Source organism: Notothenia rossii, assembly GCF_949606895.1.
Source record: "Notothenia rossii genome assembly, chromosome: 4".
Classification (NCBI taxonomy): Eukaryota; Metazoa; Chordata; class Actinopteri; order Perciformes; family Nototheniidae; genus Notothenia; species Notothenia rossii.
The window spans coordinates 21,145,213-21,166,299 of NC_136902.1; the positions used below are offsets into that span (position 1 = coordinate 21,145,213).

The window sequence follows — 21,087 nt, forward strand, 5'->3', positions numbered from 1 at the left end:
CAGCCCTGTGTCAAAAGTTCTGATTCTCTGTCTGTTACTTTAGATGAAAATAAGGAGCCACTCCCCACGCCCCTCTGAGAGATATTTGGTTAAAAAGAACACAATGGTGCTCTAGGAGGAGATTCAGGTGATAAGGTGTGTATGGGGGGGGGGGGGGGGGGGGGGAGGGTTACCTTGGTTGGTTATTGGTTAATGTTTACACAAGCCAAACATTTTTTATGACATCATAAATTGGCCAAAATCTGATCAGCCCATTTTCAGACAGGTTTTTATATAAATGGATCAGGACAAAAAGAGAGGGGGCGTTTTTTCCTGAACCATTCAGAATCTCTTTACACAGAGGGGACACATGTTTACATATAAAATACATGAAAAAGTGGATTTTGCATAATAGGTGATCTTTAAAAGGTGAAACAGGCAACTTTTTCTCCTGAAAAAAATCCCACATCAAGTATTTCAATGTGAATTAAAAGGAGCTGTGGCAGTATGAGATACACAACAGTCAAATTTCCTGTGAAGCTGATTTTAGGAGTAAAAAACTGAAAAGGTGATGGGGGGCCGGTCTGCTGCTTGATCTCAAGGATTAGTAAAGGCTCATGATTTGGAATTAGCTCCAAAACCACATGACTGACTTTTCTTGCACAAAGCTAGCAGTCAAATCAGATGGCTTATCATAACAGTGCTCTCTATTGTGAGGCCAAGAGTCAGAGGGATGCATTTCTTCTCTCCTCCACAAGTGTGTCTCCCACAGCATGTTGGATTGACACCATCATACAATGTCCCCCATAACTTCTCATCATAATAAATACAGTCGACTACATTCTGCTAAGACTGACAGAGCTCTGGTGTTAGACATTCACCATGTTCATTATTTTCCTCCCACTGCCAATGTCAATGCATGACAAAGAGTCTCTTACAGCAATGTTTGGTGTTCATTTGATACATTGTTCATATTTGCTCTGTGTTCACAAAATGCATCTCATTCAGAGCTTCCCTTTCACATGACTCTTTCCATTTCAGACCTCATTATGTTACACAATGGACAAGAGTGGACTGGGACATGTACTTTAGCCCCAGCTTCATAGTGCTTGGTAAACTAGCCTAGTAGCGACTTCATTTGGACAATACACTTTATAATAAGAACGCTTGACATTCAAACTGGACTGCTTGATGAATGAAAAAATGTGCTTCTACAAAAAGCAATTTCCAGTCATATGAGAACTTTTTCAGCACTCAAGCTGTTATGTTCTCAAGAGTGGAGAACACTCCCTTTCCGGATTTAAAGCACTTCATCTCAAACAAATGTATGCAATGCCTAAAATGAACATTTCCTTTAGGTTTCACAAATAATGTAATACAATCCAAGCTATAGCAGAAGATGAGGTTTTGAGTACGATACTCTATCACAGCAATTAGCGCAGGCAGCCAACAGCCCCAGAAAAGGCAGAGTCTCCACTCTGGCTGTGTGCTGTCACTTTACTACCAGCCATGCTCCTGCTTCTCACCCCCGTCTCCAGTCAACTGCAGCCTCAGGTTACAAATAGCAAGCAGACAACCACCGAGATTTCCAGAGACAATTACAATATAATTTACCTGAAAAGAGCAATGTTGTTGTGCTTACATTTCTCAAAAGATCATTCATTTAAATAAATTGATGACATACAGTTTTTCCATTTACTTCTCAGGGCTGTTTACACACTCTCTATTCTTTAGCCTCTGTCTCAGTAGAGATCTTTAAGGGGCAGCTAAAGACTCACCTTTTCCGACAGGATTTTGGGGCTTCGGAGGAGGTGAGTTTGTAGCTGTAGCTGCTTTATCCTATCTTTTACTTGCTGTGTTGTATGCCTTTTATTCTACATGGTATAGTTGTATTGTGTATTGTGACAGGGGTAGACAGACATTAAGGGTAAAATGCCACTGCCCCTCCGGGCCGGTGGAATTGTATTATCACTGGCCCCACCATTGTAACCACTGGCCCGGAGCATTCGTCCAAATAAAATCGACTTATAATGAAGAAAATGAACACATTTGTTGCAATAGTAATTTATGCACTAACTACATTACTACTTGTACTACAACATTTGAATCATCAGTTCTTCCTCATTTTCCTCAATTGTTCATATTTGGTTTATTAAAATAATTATATTGTGGTCATTGTTAAAAAATGTCAGCTATTATTATGAGTATTATAATTTGTATAATGCGCTTTCTGCCTTTCTGTCATTAGGAGTTAGAAATGTAATGGCTATGTAGTAGATTATATTAGAACCTTCATTCTCCTAAACTGCTGGGACATTTCCCTATAGCCAATACCTTTATATTGTCTACTCTTCACTTACTTGTCAGCATAGGTCGGCATTGATGTACAGAGCCGAGAGAAGACCTTGTTTACATTGGCATCATATTGAGAGGTGCAGCCAGTGACGCGTCATAAAACCAGGAAGTAAGCTGCTGGTTCCCTCGACAAAAAGCAATGGGATTTCTCCACAGGGTTTTGGAAAATAGCTGGAAATAAGGTCTGTGGAAAACAAACCTGTTTGATAAATACACGTTTTGTTCAGCCGGATAATCTCCACATGTCTACCCTACTTTTATAATTCTCGAATCATAAATCTAATCGATAGATGATAAAAGGGTTTTAGGACGCGTCACTGCACCACTAGAAAAGAACTCCATCGATCAAGCTGGCTGAAACTTTCTCTCCTTCTTCTTCTCATACTCCCTGTCACTCTTTTTTAACTCCTCCGGTGACTTTCTTTTATTTGAAGATTGTTTTTTGCCCGGCGCTTGGCCGGTTACCGCTGGTATTAAAAACATTAATGGCGAATGGTTAGGTGGTGCGATAGTCTGTAGTGAAGGAGAGCGCTCCCGCTCACGGGAGCCTGCTCGCGCTGCGCTCCGCAGCAAACAGCTGTTTGCTTTTCACCCAAAAACGACAACCGAATCACAAAAAGCTATGTTGTAGCATTGATAAACGAAACAATTTAACTAAATTTCAAGTCAAAATACCAATACCACAGGACAATTCTTTTTTTTAAAGCAATATTTTTAGTGGCCCGAGCGGGCAAGTGGAAAGTACGTTATGCTGGCCCGGAGTGTCTAAATAGTGCTTCCCGGCCAGCGGGCCATTTATAATGTCGAGCCCTGCATTGTGCATTGTGTACTGTATGTAAAGCACTTTGTACATTCGTGTTGAGAAGGGTGCTATATAAATACAGTTGTATTTACTTACTTTAAGTGGATGGATTGTATGTATGTTTAAGGGAACTGTGCGTGCTAATGCAGAATTTAAAATAATTCATTTTCAATATTTGAAAATAAAAGATAACAGTTGCTCTTACCTGGAGTTCACACCAAGCCACCTCCACCCAGGTCTCCGTGTCCAGGCCTTTATACACTGTTTTGAAGGCTCCTCTGCCCAGTTCAATGTCAAACTTGAGGAACCTGCCTCCAGGAGAGGTGGCCACAGCCTTCATCTCTGCCTCTTCCTCCAGCTCACGGTCCCTCTCCTTCCCCCTCTGGGCGAGTGTGGAGGAGGATTCATCCTTGCCCGGCCCCTGGCTGGAGCTGGGGCAGGACGGGTCGTTGCCGATGGCAGCACAGGAGGAGGCAGCCCCTTGCTGCTGGGCACTGCTGGTGAAGATGGAGTCTGAGGTGCGCAGCTCCAGATGGGGGGCGCTGTGGGGCGCCTCTGGGGGTCTCTCCACCTCATCGTCCTCCTCACAAATCTCCACACTCTTTCTGAAGAAGCGCTTCTCCCGCCTCAAACGTTTCTGGCCAGTGTCGGCTGATAAGGATGGCATGGAGAACAAAATCTGTCTGACTGGGTTCTCCTCGCCCTCCTGGCTGGCTTCCCCTCCCCCTCCTCCTCGGTTTCCTCCGCCCTCTCCTCCTGTTGCTTTCCTCTCCTGAGTGCTGGAGGAGGGGAAGTCGGCGGGGGTGCTGTGTGTCCTCTCCCTCTGTTGGTTGGCCTTGCCCTCCTGCTCTGTGTCCTCCTCCTTCTGCCCATCAGGTTTCCCAGAGGAGTCCTCGGGGCCTGTGGGCTCTCCTGGGTCAGTAGCCATGGAGAATGGCCTTTCCCACTCCTCCTCCACCTCCGCCTCCTCCAAACCTTCGCTCCACCGTCAGTCCCCGTCTCTCTCTCTTTCTGGGGTCACCCACTCACCCTTCTCGACTGTCAGGCAGTTCTTCCAGTGCTGCAGGTGATTGGAGGCTGTCCGTGGTCAGACTGGTGACCCCCTCCCACTTCTCCTCCTGTCTGTCTGCCTGCTTGTCTCCTTTAATACGTTGATTTACAGATGAAACATGAACGTGAGCCCACAGCTGTTAGAGCACAGTTTCCGTCTTCTCTTTCCTCCTCACCATGTCCTACATTTTCTTTATATCCACTGTTAGAAACAGACACTAAACTGGGACTTTTTCCTCAAGCTTTTTGGAAACGATGCTGTTCTTGAGTGAATACCTTCAAGTAAACCCTGCAAAACACAAAGAAACATTGCATTAGTATTTTGAATCAGTGTGATGATGCTGCCATATTTAACTATCTTAAGAAAATGCAACTAAGATACTTTTTTTGATGAGATACATTAAGATAGCAGAATTCAGTGGGTCCCCTCTATTTTTCAGGAACAAGACGAACCAACATTTAAGACGTGAGCTTACAGGAATTCTTTACAGCTTACTAGGAATGTCTAAAAGTGTGTGTAAACTGGAGTGGATGGATTTAAAATGCTTTAAATTCCACTAAGAGTTGTTACTGACTCAACAGCTCTTTCTTGTAAAGCAAACAACTGGTAATACATACAGAGGCATGGTATTACCCTTGAGAATGTGAAGTGCTGATTGCCTGCAAAACTTCTGCTAATGCATTTTGAGCAAACATCAAAATACTGCTCACATTAAAGGAAACATAATGTGAGTAGTTTTCAATGATTGGTGCGGATGTTTCCAGTAATATGAAGTACAAATGTCTTGAAATGGTATTTTTCCACAGCTGCTTGCCAAAGTGACCTGAGGTAATTAATTGGGCAATGTTCATTCAAACTCTGTAGTGAAGTCTGGCAGCATAGCTTGTACCCGTATAGGTATTTCCCAAAACCTGTGAAAGGAAAGCAACCACCAGAAAAGCTTCATCTCTGCTATGGGCTAAACTTTGACATTAAAAGAGCCCTCAAAGACTATCTAGCTGGCCTGGTCAACAATTACACTTCATCGATGGCAAAGTGCACGCTAATCAGCGTCTTGTGACTTAACTTGTGTTCAACGGCTCCATTAGTGGACAGAAAGCTGCCGTTAGGAGTATGCGATTCCAAACATTAAATATGGATGATGAACTATGGGCCGGTTGAGTGTGAATAATTCATACACAGAGGGATTGTCGGCCTGACGTGACTACCACACATCTGCAACAAAAGGCTCATAAATATCCACAACTATGATTGTGATTATCATCAGCACAGGCAACATTGTTACTCAGTGCATAGCCAGTCACCCATTCAGAGAGGGTGATAAAAGACCGTTTGAAATTGTCCCGTAGTGTGATATGAATCTGCAGCAGGCTTCCTCTTACATGCCAAAATCCCTGCAATCCTGTTACTCATTCACATCATGGGATTGTGTCTTTCTGATGACAACTTTATCGTAATTTCTCACTCTCCATCTGGGTGTGATAGCTAATTTGACCTCTGGCAGCCAATGATCTCTCAACGGATTGGAGCTGTTTAATTAAGACACCTGCCAGCCTAAAGTCACCCTGGTGCCAACTTCTAGAGACGGGGTTAGTCTACTAATTACTGAGGGCAATAAAGCCTTAGTCACTATTTAAGATTAAGCAGCTAGCTGAAATGATAGGAGGAGAGCAAGCTAATGCATACCAACAACAGAAGCTGAAGCGGAGGAATGCGGCTGTCCGTGGAGAGTTATGATGCAGTAAATGGAAAGGAAGAAGTGCAGTCTGGTTCAGGGTATTAACTCACTTTGCATATTAGTTTACAACACAACACATATTACTTTACAACTGAGCATGTGGGACGTTCAAGGGCCATTGCTATGGCTTGGGTTACAGCACTCTGAGGTATCGAGCTACCCACAAGGACCACACATGTCTATCCTGTCCCCTGAAATGTGTTCGTTGCTGCCAGACAGGCTCCACCAAAGTGCCAGCAGCAAGTCTAATTTTAATGAGCAAAGCCCACAGTGACCGCTCGTCGAGCGGCTCGCTGAGGCTTTTATCTCTTTTTAAAAAGGCGGCCATTACACGTCACGTCAGGCCTGTTGTCTCTCTAGGCTCATTGCAAATGAGTCTGACGTGCAATGCTCCTGGCTGTCACTCAAATTAAAAACACAATGGGCTGATATCAGACCAACTGCTAAGAGGCGACTGGAGGAGAATTCCAGTTCAGCAGCATTCCCCAGACGCAGACACTTCCAGAGAAAAATCGTTATCATGCACATGACTAACACGTCAAACTCCACACCCAATAACAAACTGAAAAAAAATATTTATGTTTGAGATGAAACTCATCCAACCAAAACTAAAGGAGTCTCTGTCTGTATATGTCATGTACTGTGTGTCATTAAGTGTTTGTATGTTATGTAATGTATGCATGTAAGAACTGTCTGTATGCATGTAAGAACTGTCTGTATGCATGTAAGAACTGTATGTATGCATGCATGTGTGTGCACGTACGGTTTATTGCTTCGTTTGTCTGCATGTTACATAATATTTTATTTCGATTTTGACGAAACTTGGCGATGACGTGTAACAAGTAGGAACACACTACATTTGGAGCTTTGCCAAAACAATGGGCAGATATATTCATTATTTTTTTACTTTTTTTAACAGCTCTGGCTGAGCTCCTGCTCTCTTCATGCCTTAATAGTTTGATATTAATTGAATAGCAATCTTTTTTTTCTTCTAATTGCGCTTATATTTCATTATTGCCGACAAAGACCCTCTTGTAAACAAGACATGGTACACTCATCCAAAAGGTTATGAATTTCCACCGTTTTTTGTAAAAACAACAAAGCACGATAAAGATCTCCTTCCATTAGAGACGATTGAGTCAGCCAATGTGTAATTAAATGATTAAACAGTTAATTAAGGGATCAACTATCCAAACTAGTGGGGACATACTGTAGTACAGTGAGGGTAGAAAGGTAGAGGCTAACAGGATGTGGGAAACATAAAGGGGGAAAACAACAGGCGATAAAGAGAGGGAAATGGCCCTTTAAACAGGAGCTTATTGGCCATTTCCCCAGGGCAAGGAGTTCCCATGAAAGCAAGCACATACCGGACAGAGTTATCATCACAGTACATCAAACACGTTCAACCCCATCACTGTCTCTCAAACCCGCCCCGTCTACACACACCCATAGACACACAGGCAGATACACATTTCAGGCACACACCAGCAGGGTAGAACAAACTTTGCATTTTCCTCTCTCTTTCTCTCCCTCTCCACACTCTTTCTATCTTTTATTCACAGACAAAAACACACAAACATCAAAAGCAAACTCTCTCTCGCACCCAAACCCCATGTCCCCTTTCAATGAAAGAATGCCGAAAGGAATTTCCTGACAGCAGGGAAATGACCAAGCATTGTATATCAAAGTTGAAGATAACAAACCCCAAATCGCAGTGTAAACTGTGACCTCGGCAGCAAAATGATTGCACAGCAAGTTAACATGTCTGAATCGTCATCTGCTCATATTTCTAGCAGAGCTGTGGGGACATGAGAACGGCACATCTGACATGCTGCACACTGCATGCCCTCCAGCCGTCTGAGAGCCCTTTACATGAGCAGAACACCTGCAGATGCCTCACGGATTGAGAAATGTGCAGAGAAAATCCTGTTGACACCTTTGCTTTATGAAAGATGTGATTTCTATTCTATTCTCACAACCTGCTGAAAGCCACGTTTGTTTTTCGCTAGAACTTTTTGTTCTGTGCTTAAAGTTGTGAGACGAGGAGGCAAAAACAGGCCCTATATTAATACATACACTCTAAAGTGTGCACACAAGACAAACAGAAGTGTACATGCAGAATCGCCTACACAATCTATAACTTTAAACACACAAAAAATCTTTGCAACCCTATGTGCACTTCTTGTATCCCTTACTTCATGGGGATGCACACATTAATCCCCTGGAACCAAACCTCGCTGAAAAATTAGGCGGGCAGACAAAGGAAGAGCCAGGGGATTCTCTCTGTGTGTGTGTGTGTGTGTGTGTGTGTGTGTGTGTGTGTGTGTGTGTGTGTGTGTGTGTGTGTGTGTGTGTGTGTGTGTGTGTGTGTGTGTGTGTGTGTGCAGACAGTGCGGTTTTAGCAATTGAGGGGGACGTGTAGATGAAAAGAGTGAATAAAAGGTGGCGAGGGGGACAGGAAGGGATTGTAGTTGGTGGGAGCAGGCGGACAGCAGAGTTTCAAACAGAGAGAGGGAAGGAGAGATGGAGCGGGGGGGCGGCGAGTAGAAGGGGTGGGAAAAATGTGTGTGTGAAAGAGAACAAGAGAGAGATAAAGAAAGGGGGGCGGCACAGACAAAAAGTGGGCTGGGGGGATTTTGGCTGATAAAATATGTGCCACTGTTTGTGTGAATGAAAGCAGTGACTATAGCTAAACATTTTGCACCGACAAAAGATACAGTTGTGGAGAGGAGGAGAGGAGAGGGGAGGGGAAAGGAAAGGAGAGGAAAGGGGCGGGGAAGGAAAGGACAGGACAGGAAAGGAAAGGAGATTAGAGGAGAGGAGGAGAGGAGGGGAGGACAGGAGAGGGGAAAGGAAAGGAGAGGAAAGGAGAGGGGCGGGGAAAGGAAAGGACAGGACAAGAAAGGAAAGGAGATTAGAGGAGAGGAGGAGAGAAAAAGAGGAAAAGAGGAGATGGAAGGAAAGGAGAGAAGAAGAGAGGAGGAATGCTTTAGTGAATGGAAAAGGTTGAAAACATGAGGTGATTACATTAGCATAGGAATAGTTTCCGTTCGCATGTCCAGTGTCACAACGAGAGTGGGTGCAGAGAGACTGATTATATGAACCTGTTCAGTTACTCTTGCTGCAGTATTGTCCTTATTAGATTAAGGATTTGTGCTGATCTGGGCATAAATGAGGTTTAACTTTATGCTCTTATGCCTTTTGATTTATGGTGCATCTCAAAAGTGATGTAACTAATTACTTTAAGCAGTGAGTAATTTAGTAAAGTAAGGCAACTAGTAGTGTGTAATGTATGACTTTCTTTGAGTAATATAATGAGTTGAATTGCAATCATCTGATTGCAAGATCCAAAGTAAGAATAGTTGTATTTCGTGTAAAGTTATATGAGTACATTTTCAGCAAGTGTAGCAGTTTTTCAGTTCATCAACTGCCAGCTGCAATAGTTTGCATATTATCACCCTTTTGGAAACTCAACTGAGTGAGCTTTATTATGCTAGGCAGGAAGTCAGGAATAAGAAAACATGTTCAGCAGGAGACTGGGAAAGAAAGACATGTGAAATAAATGTTTGTATTTTTTCGTTCGACTTACATTGAGATTTTGTTGTTTTAGTAATGGAGCATCCCTCAGTCATGTTCTGTGTTAAGTGCCTATAACACACATGTAAGCATATCTAATGCTACACTTGAATCCACTCTTTTTTCAGGTTAATCTCAAGGGGATCTAAAGAGGGGATGGAGGCGGAGTGATGTGGTGAAACAAGGCAGCAGTAGCTCAAGGTCTGAGGGCTCCAGCCAAACTTCAAATGGGCTTTATGTCAAGCAGCAACTGTTCTGAAGATCACAGGTCTGCATCTGATCTCTGCAGCTCAGCTGTTGACCGCAGCGGCAGGTAAAACAACAAACACCACGTTTGTCCAGCGAGGCCGTGTCTAACAGGCAAGACTTCTGGCACAGAGTCACTCCAGGATACTTTACTGTAAAGAGGCAGGTGTAACCCTTCAAAGAGCAGCCGCCGTCACGTTGGAAACAGGAGCCTGGTGGGCTCAAACTTACAGGTCCCGTATTATGCTGTTTTTAATCAATATATTATAGGTCTCACATATACAAAACATGTCTCTGAAGTGTTTGGCTCCAAATACCAAACAGATCATTGTAGCATCCCATAATCCCTTTCTGTTTAAGCCCTGTTTCAAAAGTGCTGATTCTCTGTCTGTTACTTTAGATGAAAATAAGGAGCCACTCCCCACGCCCCTCTGAGAGAGATTTGGTTAAAAAGAACTCAATGGTGCTCTAGGAGGAGATTCAGGTGATAAGGTAACAAATCGTTATGACATCATAAAGTGGCCAAAATCTGATCAGCTCATTTTCAGACAGGTTTTTATATAAATGGATCAGCACAAAAAGAGACCAAATCTGTTTACCTGAAACTTTCAGAATCTCTTTACACAGAGGGGACACATGTTTATGTATAAAAGACATGATAAAGTGGATTTTGCACAATAGGTGACCTTCAACGTGTGTGGCACGAGAACATTTAGTAGCAATGTTCAGAACAAGCGCCGTTTGAAATAGACAGACAGAGAGAAGACAATATGAAACCCTTAGCTATAATGCCTTAATGAACAGAGCTTAAAAATCACCCATTATATTCTATATCCAGAATATTCTTCATCACAAATTGCTTCACTGTGTGTCTTCTAACTTTAGGTGGCATTCTGAAATCGGATTAAAAACCTCCAAAAATGGAGCACTAGAATCAAACACACGATTATTGTTCTCTTCCCATTAGGGGAAACTCAAGGCTGAAACACAAGAAGGACTTTTGTCCAATCCAGGTCAAGCATGGGAGAGAGTGTAGGTAGCACACACAGAGCACTGTTCACTGGGGGAGAGAGACAGGGGGGATACGTGTTATCTAACCCCCATTTTTGTTCTCTTTTATTCCCCTCAGCGAGCACATCCCACACCAAAGGACTCCTCTAATCCAGGTGAGAGAACGGCTACTTAATCAGCCAATGATGAATAAGGATTACATGTTACTAAAGTAGCTTACTACTGCTGGAGGTCATATCAAGAACTGAGCCTCTTTAACCCCTGCAAATGCTCTACAAACTGTAATGGATGATGCAATAGTCAGATATCAGCAAAGAGTTGAATATATTTAACAGCTGTCAGCCTTCGTAAAGACCAGAAGCATCCTACATAGTAGTTTGAACACACCACTATCACTCCCAGTGGGACTAACAGTGTTTTAGGAGGGAATGTTTGATGATATACATCATTTATAGATAACATAAAAATTCGTATATTATATTACTTATACAATAGAAACAGGGGTAGTTGGCATGGGGATTTTTAGTGAAGGATGATTATCTGAAAAAATTCCTCCGAGCAACGAACCCATCATGCAACGGGTCATGCAGTATTCCTGAAGCAAAATGCAATCAAATGTATGTTATTTATATACTACAGTACATAGTCTATGATACAGTGATGCCTGGATGTGCAAGCAACCATGAAGTGCAGCTATTGGCTAGCTGGTAGCTCAGCTGACTTTTTAGAAACGCCATGCAACGGAAAGACACAAAGTACAGTCACCATAGAAGACAGTAGTCTCACGCACCACAAATCAAACATCCCCAAAACCTCCTAGCCTTTTAGTGCCCCGAGCACAGACACATTATTGCAATGAGATAAACATGTGCAGTCTGAGGGAGTCTGATGGCCTGACAGGGGAGTCTGCCTGCAGGTCTGCACTTGACTTGAGTGTTTTAAAAACACACAGCATAATTAGATACAGAACAAAAAGCAGCCACATGAGAGGATAAATACCTAACAAGCTATCATGAACAAGCATACAAAATAACGCCTTGCTGGGGAGCCACCGTAAAATAACAAGTATCACTACATGCATTGTAAATTAAAATAACAACAAACATCACTCACCCGAATGTACCATGGTAGCTCGTCGGTCCAGGGATATATTTATTTAAAAAACGAGCTACTGAGCACCGGTAGCTAGGATTTCTTATTATTCCTGTAGCTTTTTACTAATTACACGACTTTACACTGGGCTTTCTGCCTACAAAATATGATTTACAACCACTGAAAAAAATAATTTACAAAAAAAAGCTTTAGAAAAAGAAGTCCGTCTCTTATTCTGATCACATTTTGTACGCGTTTTTGCGTTGCGGTCGGCTTGATCAGTCCCCGGCGGAGTCGTCGAGCCTCGGTCTGGGAGCAGGCGGTGAGCACTTGGTGTACCGATTCAGACGATGTTGGCCGGTGTTGCTTTATGGATCTTTACCACTCGTTATTCGGTTAAACGGCTCCGAGTTGTGCGCCTGGCCATTCATGTGCACCCGAATAATATCAGTAACTTATGTACATAATTTACAACGCGCGACTCCAGCGGCCTTCAGCAGGTTCGCGTGTGTAGTGAGCGCGCTGCTGCTGCTGCTGCTGCTGCTGCTGCCTGTTCTCACTTGCTCCTCATCATCCTGAGACTGAGCACACGCTGAGATCACTCCGCCACAAGAGGGCGCTGCTGCTGCGCGGTTCAATCATGGGTTATTTCCACGGCTTCTGAGACTCTAATGCTGCATTCACATGCTCCTCGGAAACTTCAGTTTCGGCACAGCAGCCACGCAAACATTGATGATTTTAACATTAGACCAATAGGATGAAGTGAATAATAAAATAAAAATAAACAATAACAACCGAGAAAATAAATAAGAGATATAGAGAAAAGAGAGAAAATGAATAAGATGTAACAGCGGTGATTAAACAAATATTTTTAAGCGTTATTATGTGTCTCACTTTAACCCTCCTGTTATAACCCCATTTAGTGTTTAACATTTCAAGTGCTTAACATCATATATTTATTTGATATTTCATGTTTTTTTTCTGATTTAATGGGGACATCTGGGTAAACGTAAAGTTAACATGATGATATATGTTGAAAGCATTGTGCATGTGTTGTAATATCCTTTGGTGTCATATTGTTTTAGTTGTAAAAACATGAAATATGCATTTACATTTAATGCATATTTCTTTAGGTTGTTTGTTACGTTTTCTTTATTGAGATATGTAGGAATATAAAGTACCTGACGATAAAGTTGTAAAGTAATTTCTAAAGTTGTAAAACAAATTAAATGACAATCATTTTCTCAAGGTTAAGTTTTCAAATGAACTCCAAGAATTAAAAATATAAGTCAATTTAGGGCGAAAAAGAGGGTGAATGTCTTTAATATAAGAAATAAAGTAATTACATAACTACAGTAAGTCAATGGTTTACTTTGATTGGGCCTACTTGTATTTTGTATAAAGCATGTCTCAAAAATAAGGATGTTGTTGATCAGAAAGTCATTTGCTGAGTCCATAAATAGAGGAACATTTTTGACAAAGTCAGTCATGTAAATCAAGACATAAATATTCAGAATTAATACATAAAAAATAAATGATCAATAGTTTCAGTATCCTCCCAAAATACAATTATTGGTTTCAAGTCGTTTTAACAACATTTCACTGGATGGATACACTCTAAATTGTTTTTCTTTTGCTTTTTGAGTATTCTATTATGTAAGGGTATACCATAGACTGTAAGGAATACTTGGGGAATACATGTTATCTTGTTATCTTAGTCAAGTAAAGAAATCAAGATAATCTTAGCAATAAACTACATCATTATTCGAAACTTAATATAACTCGTGGTACCTCGTCCTTTAAACATAATATAACCATGATATAACCCACAGTCCTTGAGAAAACTGAACTCGTTCGTAAATACACCGCTTAAAATCCCTATTTGTTTAACAACACTTGAAGGCCTCATAACAGATTTCAATAGAACAATGAAATGAATCGTGTTTTAATGACAGAAGTATGTTACAACCAACAGATTCAACGTGCAACACGACCCTGTGCTGCCCATGAACCAACCGTCAAACCTGAAATGTTCTACATTCAGTCCGCGTTGTTTATCAGCAGGCCATATGCTTCGAGAAGCAAATGCCTTGAGCAAAATGAACTGAGTAACCCCAGTCAGACTTTGTCTTCTGTCGCCCTCTGGTGGACTTCGTCAAGTATGTCAGTTTTATTCAGGTGCAATGAAAACACATGGAATATTGTGACACTTTTATTCATCACCATTACGGTCACAATATAGATACACAATATGATGCTTTTTAGAAAAACTCTTTAAAATTGGAGGTAACATAATTCAGACAAAGGCGTGTAAAATGGACTTCTAACCATACAAAAAAATAATATTTATTACTATACATTTCCTTCCTTGTTAGGCTTGCAAGATGCCAAGGGGATACATTTAACATAAAAAAACAACATACATAATCACTCATAATTATAGGTTGAATCTTTAAACAAAGCACTTGGTTGGAAGATGCTGACAGGCCTGAGACAACATTAAAACCATGGGCGGTGTTAAGATGAACCCACAATATTAATCAGTTTTCGAATAAAGTATTAAAATAAATAGTTTTACCAATGAAAATTGACGTAGGCCAAATTTTCTGAATAAACTGCAGTGTGTCAAGTCCTTAGTAAACAATGGCCGGCCCGTTAATACAAGGTATAACAATATCACTGAATTATGTATCACAGCATGAATATATATTATGAGATTTAAATATAAAATCTGCCGACAGACCTAGTGCTCTGTAGGACATGTAAACTACTAGTGTACCTTTTTATGTGTTTTCTGTGTTTGTAGGGATTAGGTCTCCAAAGGTCTTAGTGTGAAAGCAGTGTCTTTTTCCTTCTGAACATCAAATGTCCTGCACAGATTATTGACACCCGACATACAGAGGAAATACGTCCATTTCCTTCAAATGGCTTTGGAAGACCTACCCCAGCTGTTTTCATTCACTCAACGCCGTTACCCTTTGGTCATCAAACATTTGGTCTTTCAAGTTTCCCTTAACAGTTTTTGCTTGTTTCTACAACATTACTGCAGCTCAAAAGTGTCTCACAAAGCGTAATGCACAAATCCTCTATAACAAGTTCCAGCAATTTTAAATATATCAAGTCCCAAGACAATCATTGCAGTCAACTCATGCATATGCCACGAGAGGGGAAAACAAATGCAGTTTGTGGTCCTGATCTTGGATGGTTTCAATCTTTCAGCATTTTCCAATCATCTGGATCAACTGCAGCCACATCAGGTGTTACTTTACTTTATGTGAGCGGGTATTCGTTGGGATTATCCTTCCAAAGGTGGTCGCAGAGGAATACAGCCATCCATCTCCAGAGACTCGGGCCAGCCTTCGTACTTGTTGCTGCTCTTAGTGTTCTTCATTCGCTAATGTGAACAGCCATAGGCAAACAGAAATCGTGTCAACAAAACAGACTGGGATTCACCAAACAAGTTTAAATAAATATAAAAGTGTGTTCAAATAAATAATCACTACCATATAACATGTGTTGGACTTATTGCAATATATAGTAGTGTTGCACAGTATACCGATAGTTGAAAGGTACCGCGATACCCTGCCGGTAAAAATGTTACGATTCCTCCGTTTCATTAGTATCGGTACTTTAAGAATGACGGGGAAAAGTACTCCGGTGAGAAAGCGCCGTTTTAATAAGAGCCGTGTGTGTTCAGCGCTCTGCTTCCAATCCCTGCACTGCAGCCGTGCCTGCAGCCCCTCCCTTCTCAAGCACGCTCTAAGTGCCTCCCCTCTCTCGTGCACACGCTAGCTGCCAGAGCATGTGAGAAAACGAGAAGCATGGCTGCAAGTGGGAGTGCAACTGCCGCTGCGCCTCGGCTTGTTACAAAAAAGACGCCAGAAGCGAAATTTGGAAGCATTTTAGCTATATCTCTGACAGTGAGGGCAAGCCTACGGACACCACGAGGCCTGTCTGTAAGAAATGTATTAATTTTATTTCATATAAATTCTTGTCATTTTTTTTTTATTTATTGTTCTCATTGCTTAAAAGTTTGTGTTATGGTTATGGTTCTAGTGTGAAGTAAAGCACAATAATTACATTTAAGACGGTTTCCCTTTTTTAAAGAAAAGTATCGAAAAAGAATCTGAATCACAATTCTTGACTTGGTATTGAAACCAAAATGTTGGTATCGTGACAACACTAATATATATTATCTACAGTGTACATTACCACTAGTTTTTAACAGTACTTTTGCTACCCTTTATGCAGCTTTCAAATCAGTGTTAATTGTAAATGTTTTATTTCCTTAGTCCTGTATTGCCAGAGACATTTCACAGCTACTATGTTGCTTTTCTGTAGAACCAAAGGGAATGGATCCTCAAGTGGGAGTATTCAGCTTTGTCTGTCATTTTAGCACACATTGACAAATTATTTGCTTAAATGTCTCTACAGTACCATCAACACTAATGAATCACAGCTATATTAAAAAGGTGTCACATTTTCCATTAAGGGGATCCCCTCTTGTGATATTGGTTCATGGGAATATCCCCTCCTGTTTTACTGCATTTCATTGAATGGCATGTATCACACTTGTACCTATCAGTAACAAAACCTGATACATGTTGTCTGGCGAGTCACTTTGCATTGTTCTTTATACAATGACACAAAACACATTTTACACCGTTACATCAAAAAGGAGCTGATTATTCCTACACTTAGCCTCTGTTCAGCATTGATAGTAACGTACCTGCTCAAACGGACTCTTATTCTCAATGCCCTTGGCTCCAACAAAAACCCAGCTGTCTCTGAAGGCCAGCTCCTTCACTGCCGTGCTCCCAAGCTCCTCAAACAGTCGCCGGGACTCATCGTTCATCCTGACATATGAAGATAAAGAAGGTTAAAAGAAAAGTTTGAATGTTTTAAAGGGGGATTGTATGAGGTAGTCTTCGAATGTGTGGCAAGAGCAAAGATAACAGCTTCAGCTACAGAAACAACAGCCTGTAGCTGACTGACCAACATTTTTAAAATGTGCTAAATATAGCTTACACTTAAACTGATATTGATTTGTTTGCCTCTCTTTTAGAAATTAGAAGAAGACATACTTTATTAATCTCCAACAGGAAAATTACTTGTTCAACTCTGATGTTTTACACACATTACACATAGGGTTGATATACTGTACATGAACATGCACAAACAGAACCACAAGAAAGATAGGAGAGGTGGCAGAGCAGGGGGGGCAGCCAGTGAGCTGGTTCTGCCTTGCTCAAGGGCACCTCGGCAGTGTCCAGGAGGTGAACTGGCACCTCTCCAGCTATCAGTCCACACTCCGTATTCTTTTGGTCCGATCCTGACGTGAACCGGCAAACCTTCTGTACTCAGGCCTTGTCCTTACAGACTGAGCCACTAAATCACATTTTGGTGACAGCCCCATTACAGAAGGAAATTGCTTTGTATCTGTGCAATAACTCCTGGCACGCTGACCAACATCTAATGTTGGTAACACAGATAGTATGGCGACAGCAGGAAACAAACAAAGTCGCTGAGAGGCTGAGGCCGGGCATGTTTGCTACTGTATGACACGCTACAAAAAGCACTTGCTGAGATCAAAACTCTGTTGAATAATAATGTAGTTTAACGAAAACTGGGAGGATCAACTTATTTTCCGTAGACAAAGACATTGTTATAATAATCAAAACAATCCTTAAACTTGCAGTCAACAAAAAGTACAACGACCCCGAGTCACCCTCTCTTCCACACACACCGCACATAACCATGTGACCCAAAGCAACCAACCCATTGCGATCAAACAAATATCTTATAGGAATATAAACCATTAACCAAATATAAAACTAGAATAAAACAAAATGTGTATATCAAAATGCATTACTATGTACGTTTCATGGCTCCTACAGATAGGTACCTCGTATAATCCCGTTGACTCTGAGGTGTGGCTGTTCATCTAAGCAAAAAGCTCAGTGGGATCTTTTTGGGTTTGAACACAGCCTTGGAGTTGAATCTTTCTAATTCAACTACTGAAATGTTTTTAAACCTCAAGGCTTCTTGAGAGTAACAGAGGGGTCAACGATCGTGCTCATTTTATAAACAAGAAAGGAATTAGGGTTCACAAATAACCCATTTACCAGACTTAATGCAATATTAAAAATAACATTCTTGACACAAGGGCACATGATTACCCACAGGGCATTTTGTCAAATTAAAATGTGTGACTGCTCATCTGACCTCCTTTGGTGCCAATTTGAGCTTTTGCTTTTCCCAGCTAATTTTGTAGAGACCTATTTCCTAAATGCACATTACTGTTTTGTAGGATGTCCCCATGTTTCCCAAATGTAATGGGTTCTTCCTTGGCCCCTCCAACCCCCTCTTATCAAGTGTCATGATGAATATAAGAGCAGTAGTTATTCTGTAACACTGCTGACAGACTAAACAATCAAAGGGGAACCTTCAACATAACCTCCGTGGTGGAGTTAAAAATGATATTCTCTGTAGCAATTCAATGCATTTATATATTAAAATATTTTCAAGTAATAACATGGAATATCCTTAAGCTAAAGCTGACAATTTTGTCTATGAAACTCACTTTGCAGTGCATGAGGAAAACAAGAGCGCTGTTAGATAGGAACAGAGAGCCAACATGGATTCTTACTTTGTAGCTGCATCATCAAAGGAAGCCACAAACACGAGGGTTCCTTCATGAAGAGGCCGAAGATACTTCAACAGGTCCGAAATATCTGAGAACAAACATCAATCAGATGAGCCATGAACTGTGGTTTATAGCTTGGTATTGCCAAGCCATATGTACCACATGTGAAATATGAACGTTACATTAATGTCTGGTTTTCATTAATGTCTGGTTTTCATTACCTCCTGCCCACATATCAAAACTCTTTGTGTCCAAGAGCTCTCCAGTCACCCCTGGTGCAGAAAACACAAGTTAAATGCTATAATAATTGTACAGAAGCTTCAAATATTAATTCAACATAGTCAGTTCAAAAGATGGATGAGGACACTCTTACCATTAACTAGAGCGATGTTTAGTCCTCTGCCAACGTTGTTCTTCACACTGCTCACTAACCTGTGAGACAGAAACAGGAAAGGATGAAACAGTGGCTAAAGGACCAAAAGGAGAATAATACCTTGCCTAGCGCATACACATAAATGTACACACTAATACACACTGACTGGCAATTGAGAAACAACCACAAATATAATAGGAACCAGGACTGGAGACAAAAACAAAGAAAAGGGGAACAGACTGAAAGAATACTTTCATTCATCTCCCAGACAGGCTGGAGCTCTGGTTATGAAAGCATAGAGAGAAAGGGTAGAGTGTGAAACCAAAAAAAGAACAAAAAAGACAGACAGCAGGGGGGACAAAGACATAGATGGACAGAAAGACACTGGTAAGCAGGGAATCTCACATCTTGTCCTCCAAGCAGATCTTAGGCCCGATGACGTTGGCAGCACCAGACACCAGGCGGAACGCCAAATGTTTTGCGGGACAGGGGGCTGATAGTCCACATTTATGCTTCCGAGGGCGCGATTCAGCTAGAAATATGAAACATTAGTCAGTGGTGATAAGGAGAATTAAAAAACATTATCATGATCAGACTTGATAGGTCAAAGTCATTAAATATGATTAACTGCTTTCTTACTTACCAGCTGTTGGCTTCTCGCTTGCACCTGTAATACAAAATAAATAAAAATGTCAGACTCAAATGAAATATTTGAAATCTCAAAAAAAGGCTTTCTTGGATCCGAGTATATTTCACATACACATAAACCCTTCCAACCTGTCTTTAGGTTGCCAATATCAATTTGTACCTAAAATAAATGAAAAAGGCTCATCACTGTTTCCCAGAGCTAAATGCAATGTTAACAATTCTAAATAAATTCAATTCTCAATTCTTCAAAACAGAGCAACTCCACAAAGCCTCACATTAAGCTGTTACATCCAGTGAGCAGTAGCCAGTGGTGCTTGATAGATTGTTTGTAACTAATATTTGTATTCATCATTGAATTGTTTCAGAACAACTTCTTATACCAGTGAAGAAACTGCGCATGGATGAGCCGCTCTCCCCTCCGAATAAGGAGTTTGCCAGCAGCCAGGTGAGGCCCACCAGCAGCAGCACAGCCACAGCTCTCAGGGGCCCTGCAGAGAAACAGGAAACACCGGTTGAGGCCAAGTGCATAAGAAAACCACTCGATCAAAAAGTTTATAGTTAGAATTGGCTTTTGTTAGCTTTTTTTTTTAATAAAAAAGAAATGCAAAAACTAAAACTGACCTGTTAGTCTCATGATTCACCGTCTCATAGACCTAGACAGGGAATTAAAAACAAATTAATATATTAAGTAGATTTCATAATGAGATTTGTCAACACACACAAAATATTTTCCATTTGTCATGACAGGCGTTTAAATAAAAATCAGGACAAGAAACTAATCACAATACAATAAGGGATGATTCATCTTATTGTTTGAAATAATGGAATAATACCATTTCATTGTGTAAATTGTTCTTGATTTAAGAAACTTTAAAGAGTTTATTATAAGTAAAATATTGAAGGAAAAGAGTGGTATTCTTTAACCAAAACGGCAGGTATAAATAATAAACGAAACCCTATAAATAATAACATAAATCACAATTGTGGGGTGATTTTTTTTCAAATGAGAATGACAACTAACAGAAAGCTTTACATTTTCCATTGTGGCAATGCAAGATGGCTATGCAGAGATGGCGTTTGAAGTAACAAACCAAAAAGGCAACACATGATAACCCTTTGACAACATACTTAATCACTTATATCAAATTAATTAAAAGACACGACATATTTTACCTGTTGTATCAACGCTTGAGGCCAATGCTGCCTTTTCTTTTCACCTCTGTAGTCTGTAATGAACGGTGAAGAGGAGCTGTTGCTCTTGCCTCTCGGGACTTTGCCTATTTCTTACGCTGTTTCCTCATTGAAGCTCCTTTGGTATAAAACACCTCTAAACAAGAAGACAGGCTAAAGTCAAAACGTCTAGTCAACTATGAAGACAACTCCTACTTATCCGCTTTTGGCAAACATAGAACAAAATGCTGGTTTGTTGGTGTCTTCCGGATATATTGCCAACCCAACCCCCAGTCAGAGTCAGTCCCAGGCGGAGCGCACGGAGTCTGCGCGGAGGGATTCTTCTTCTGCTCCTTCTGAGTTGCCAAATTACACCCTGCAATAACGCATTGTGCCCTCT

At 41.0% G+C, this 21,087-nt stretch overlaps 2 protein-coding genes and 1 long non-coding RNA gene across 17 annotated transcripts in view; 1 reads left to right on the forward strand and 2 right to left on the reverse strand.

Moving 5' to 3' along the window:
* The window catches only part of wnk3 (WNK lysine deficient protein kinase 3), a 38,236-nt gene extending 25,823 nt beyond the window's left edge, over nucleotides 1–12,413 (reverse strand). For all 13 annotated transcript variants that reach the window (XR_013807299.1, XR_013807300.1, XM_079676337.1 and 10 more), the window contains exons 1-2: nucleotides 11,872–12,413; nucleotides 3,342–4,475 (exon numbers count right to left, since the gene is read on the reverse strand). Coding sequence is in view for 11 of the 13 variants with exons in the window: in XM_079676337.1 (XP_079532463.1) it covers nucleotides 3,342–4,064 (723 nt within the window). In the remaining 2 variants the exon portion in view is untranslated. The remainder of the gene's footprint in view (nucleotides 1–3,341; nucleotides 4,476–11,871) is intronic.
* Nucleotides 33–19,971, forward strand: LOC307036239. Its single transcript, XR_013807301.1, has 4 exons — nucleotides 33–2,516; nucleotides 9,630–9,814; nucleotides 10,877–10,913; nucleotides 19,883–19,971. It is a non-coding gene; the product is annotated as an uncharacterized lncRNA (long non-coding RNA).
* The window catches only part of fam3a (FAM3 metabolism regulating signaling molecule A), a 44,067-nt gene continuing 37,029 nt past the window's right edge, over nucleotides 14,050–21,087 (reverse strand). The window contains exons 1-10 of one of the 3 annotated variants that reach the window (XM_079676356.1): nucleotides 20,691–21,063; nucleotides 20,139–20,170; nucleotides 19,898–20,005; nucleotides 19,513–19,536; nucleotides 19,275–19,401; nucleotides 18,870–18,928; nucleotides 18,718–18,768; nucleotides 18,500–18,584; nucleotides 16,580–16,706; nucleotides 14,050–15,235 (exon numbers count right to left, since the gene is read on the reverse strand). In XM_079676356.1, coding sequence (XP_079532482.1) covers nucleotides 15,146–15,235; nucleotides 16,580–16,706; nucleotides 18,500–18,584; nucleotides 18,718–18,768; nucleotides 18,870–18,928; nucleotides 19,275–19,401; nucleotides 19,513–19,536; nucleotides 19,898–20,005; nucleotides 20,139–20,151 — 684 coding nt within the window. In that variant the 5' untranslated portion in view covers nucleotides 20,152–20,170; nucleotides 20,691–21,063 and the 3' untranslated portion in view covers nucleotides 14,050–15,145. Of the gene's footprint in view, nucleotides 15,245–16,579; nucleotides 16,707–18,499; nucleotides 18,585–18,717; nucleotides 18,769–18,869; nucleotides 18,929–19,274; nucleotides 19,402–19,512; nucleotides 19,537–19,897; nucleotides 20,006–20,138; nucleotides 20,171–20,690; nucleotides 21,064–21,087 lie in introns of those variants that run through there. The other 2 variants (XM_079676354.1, XM_079676355.1) reach the window with 2 other exon arrangements.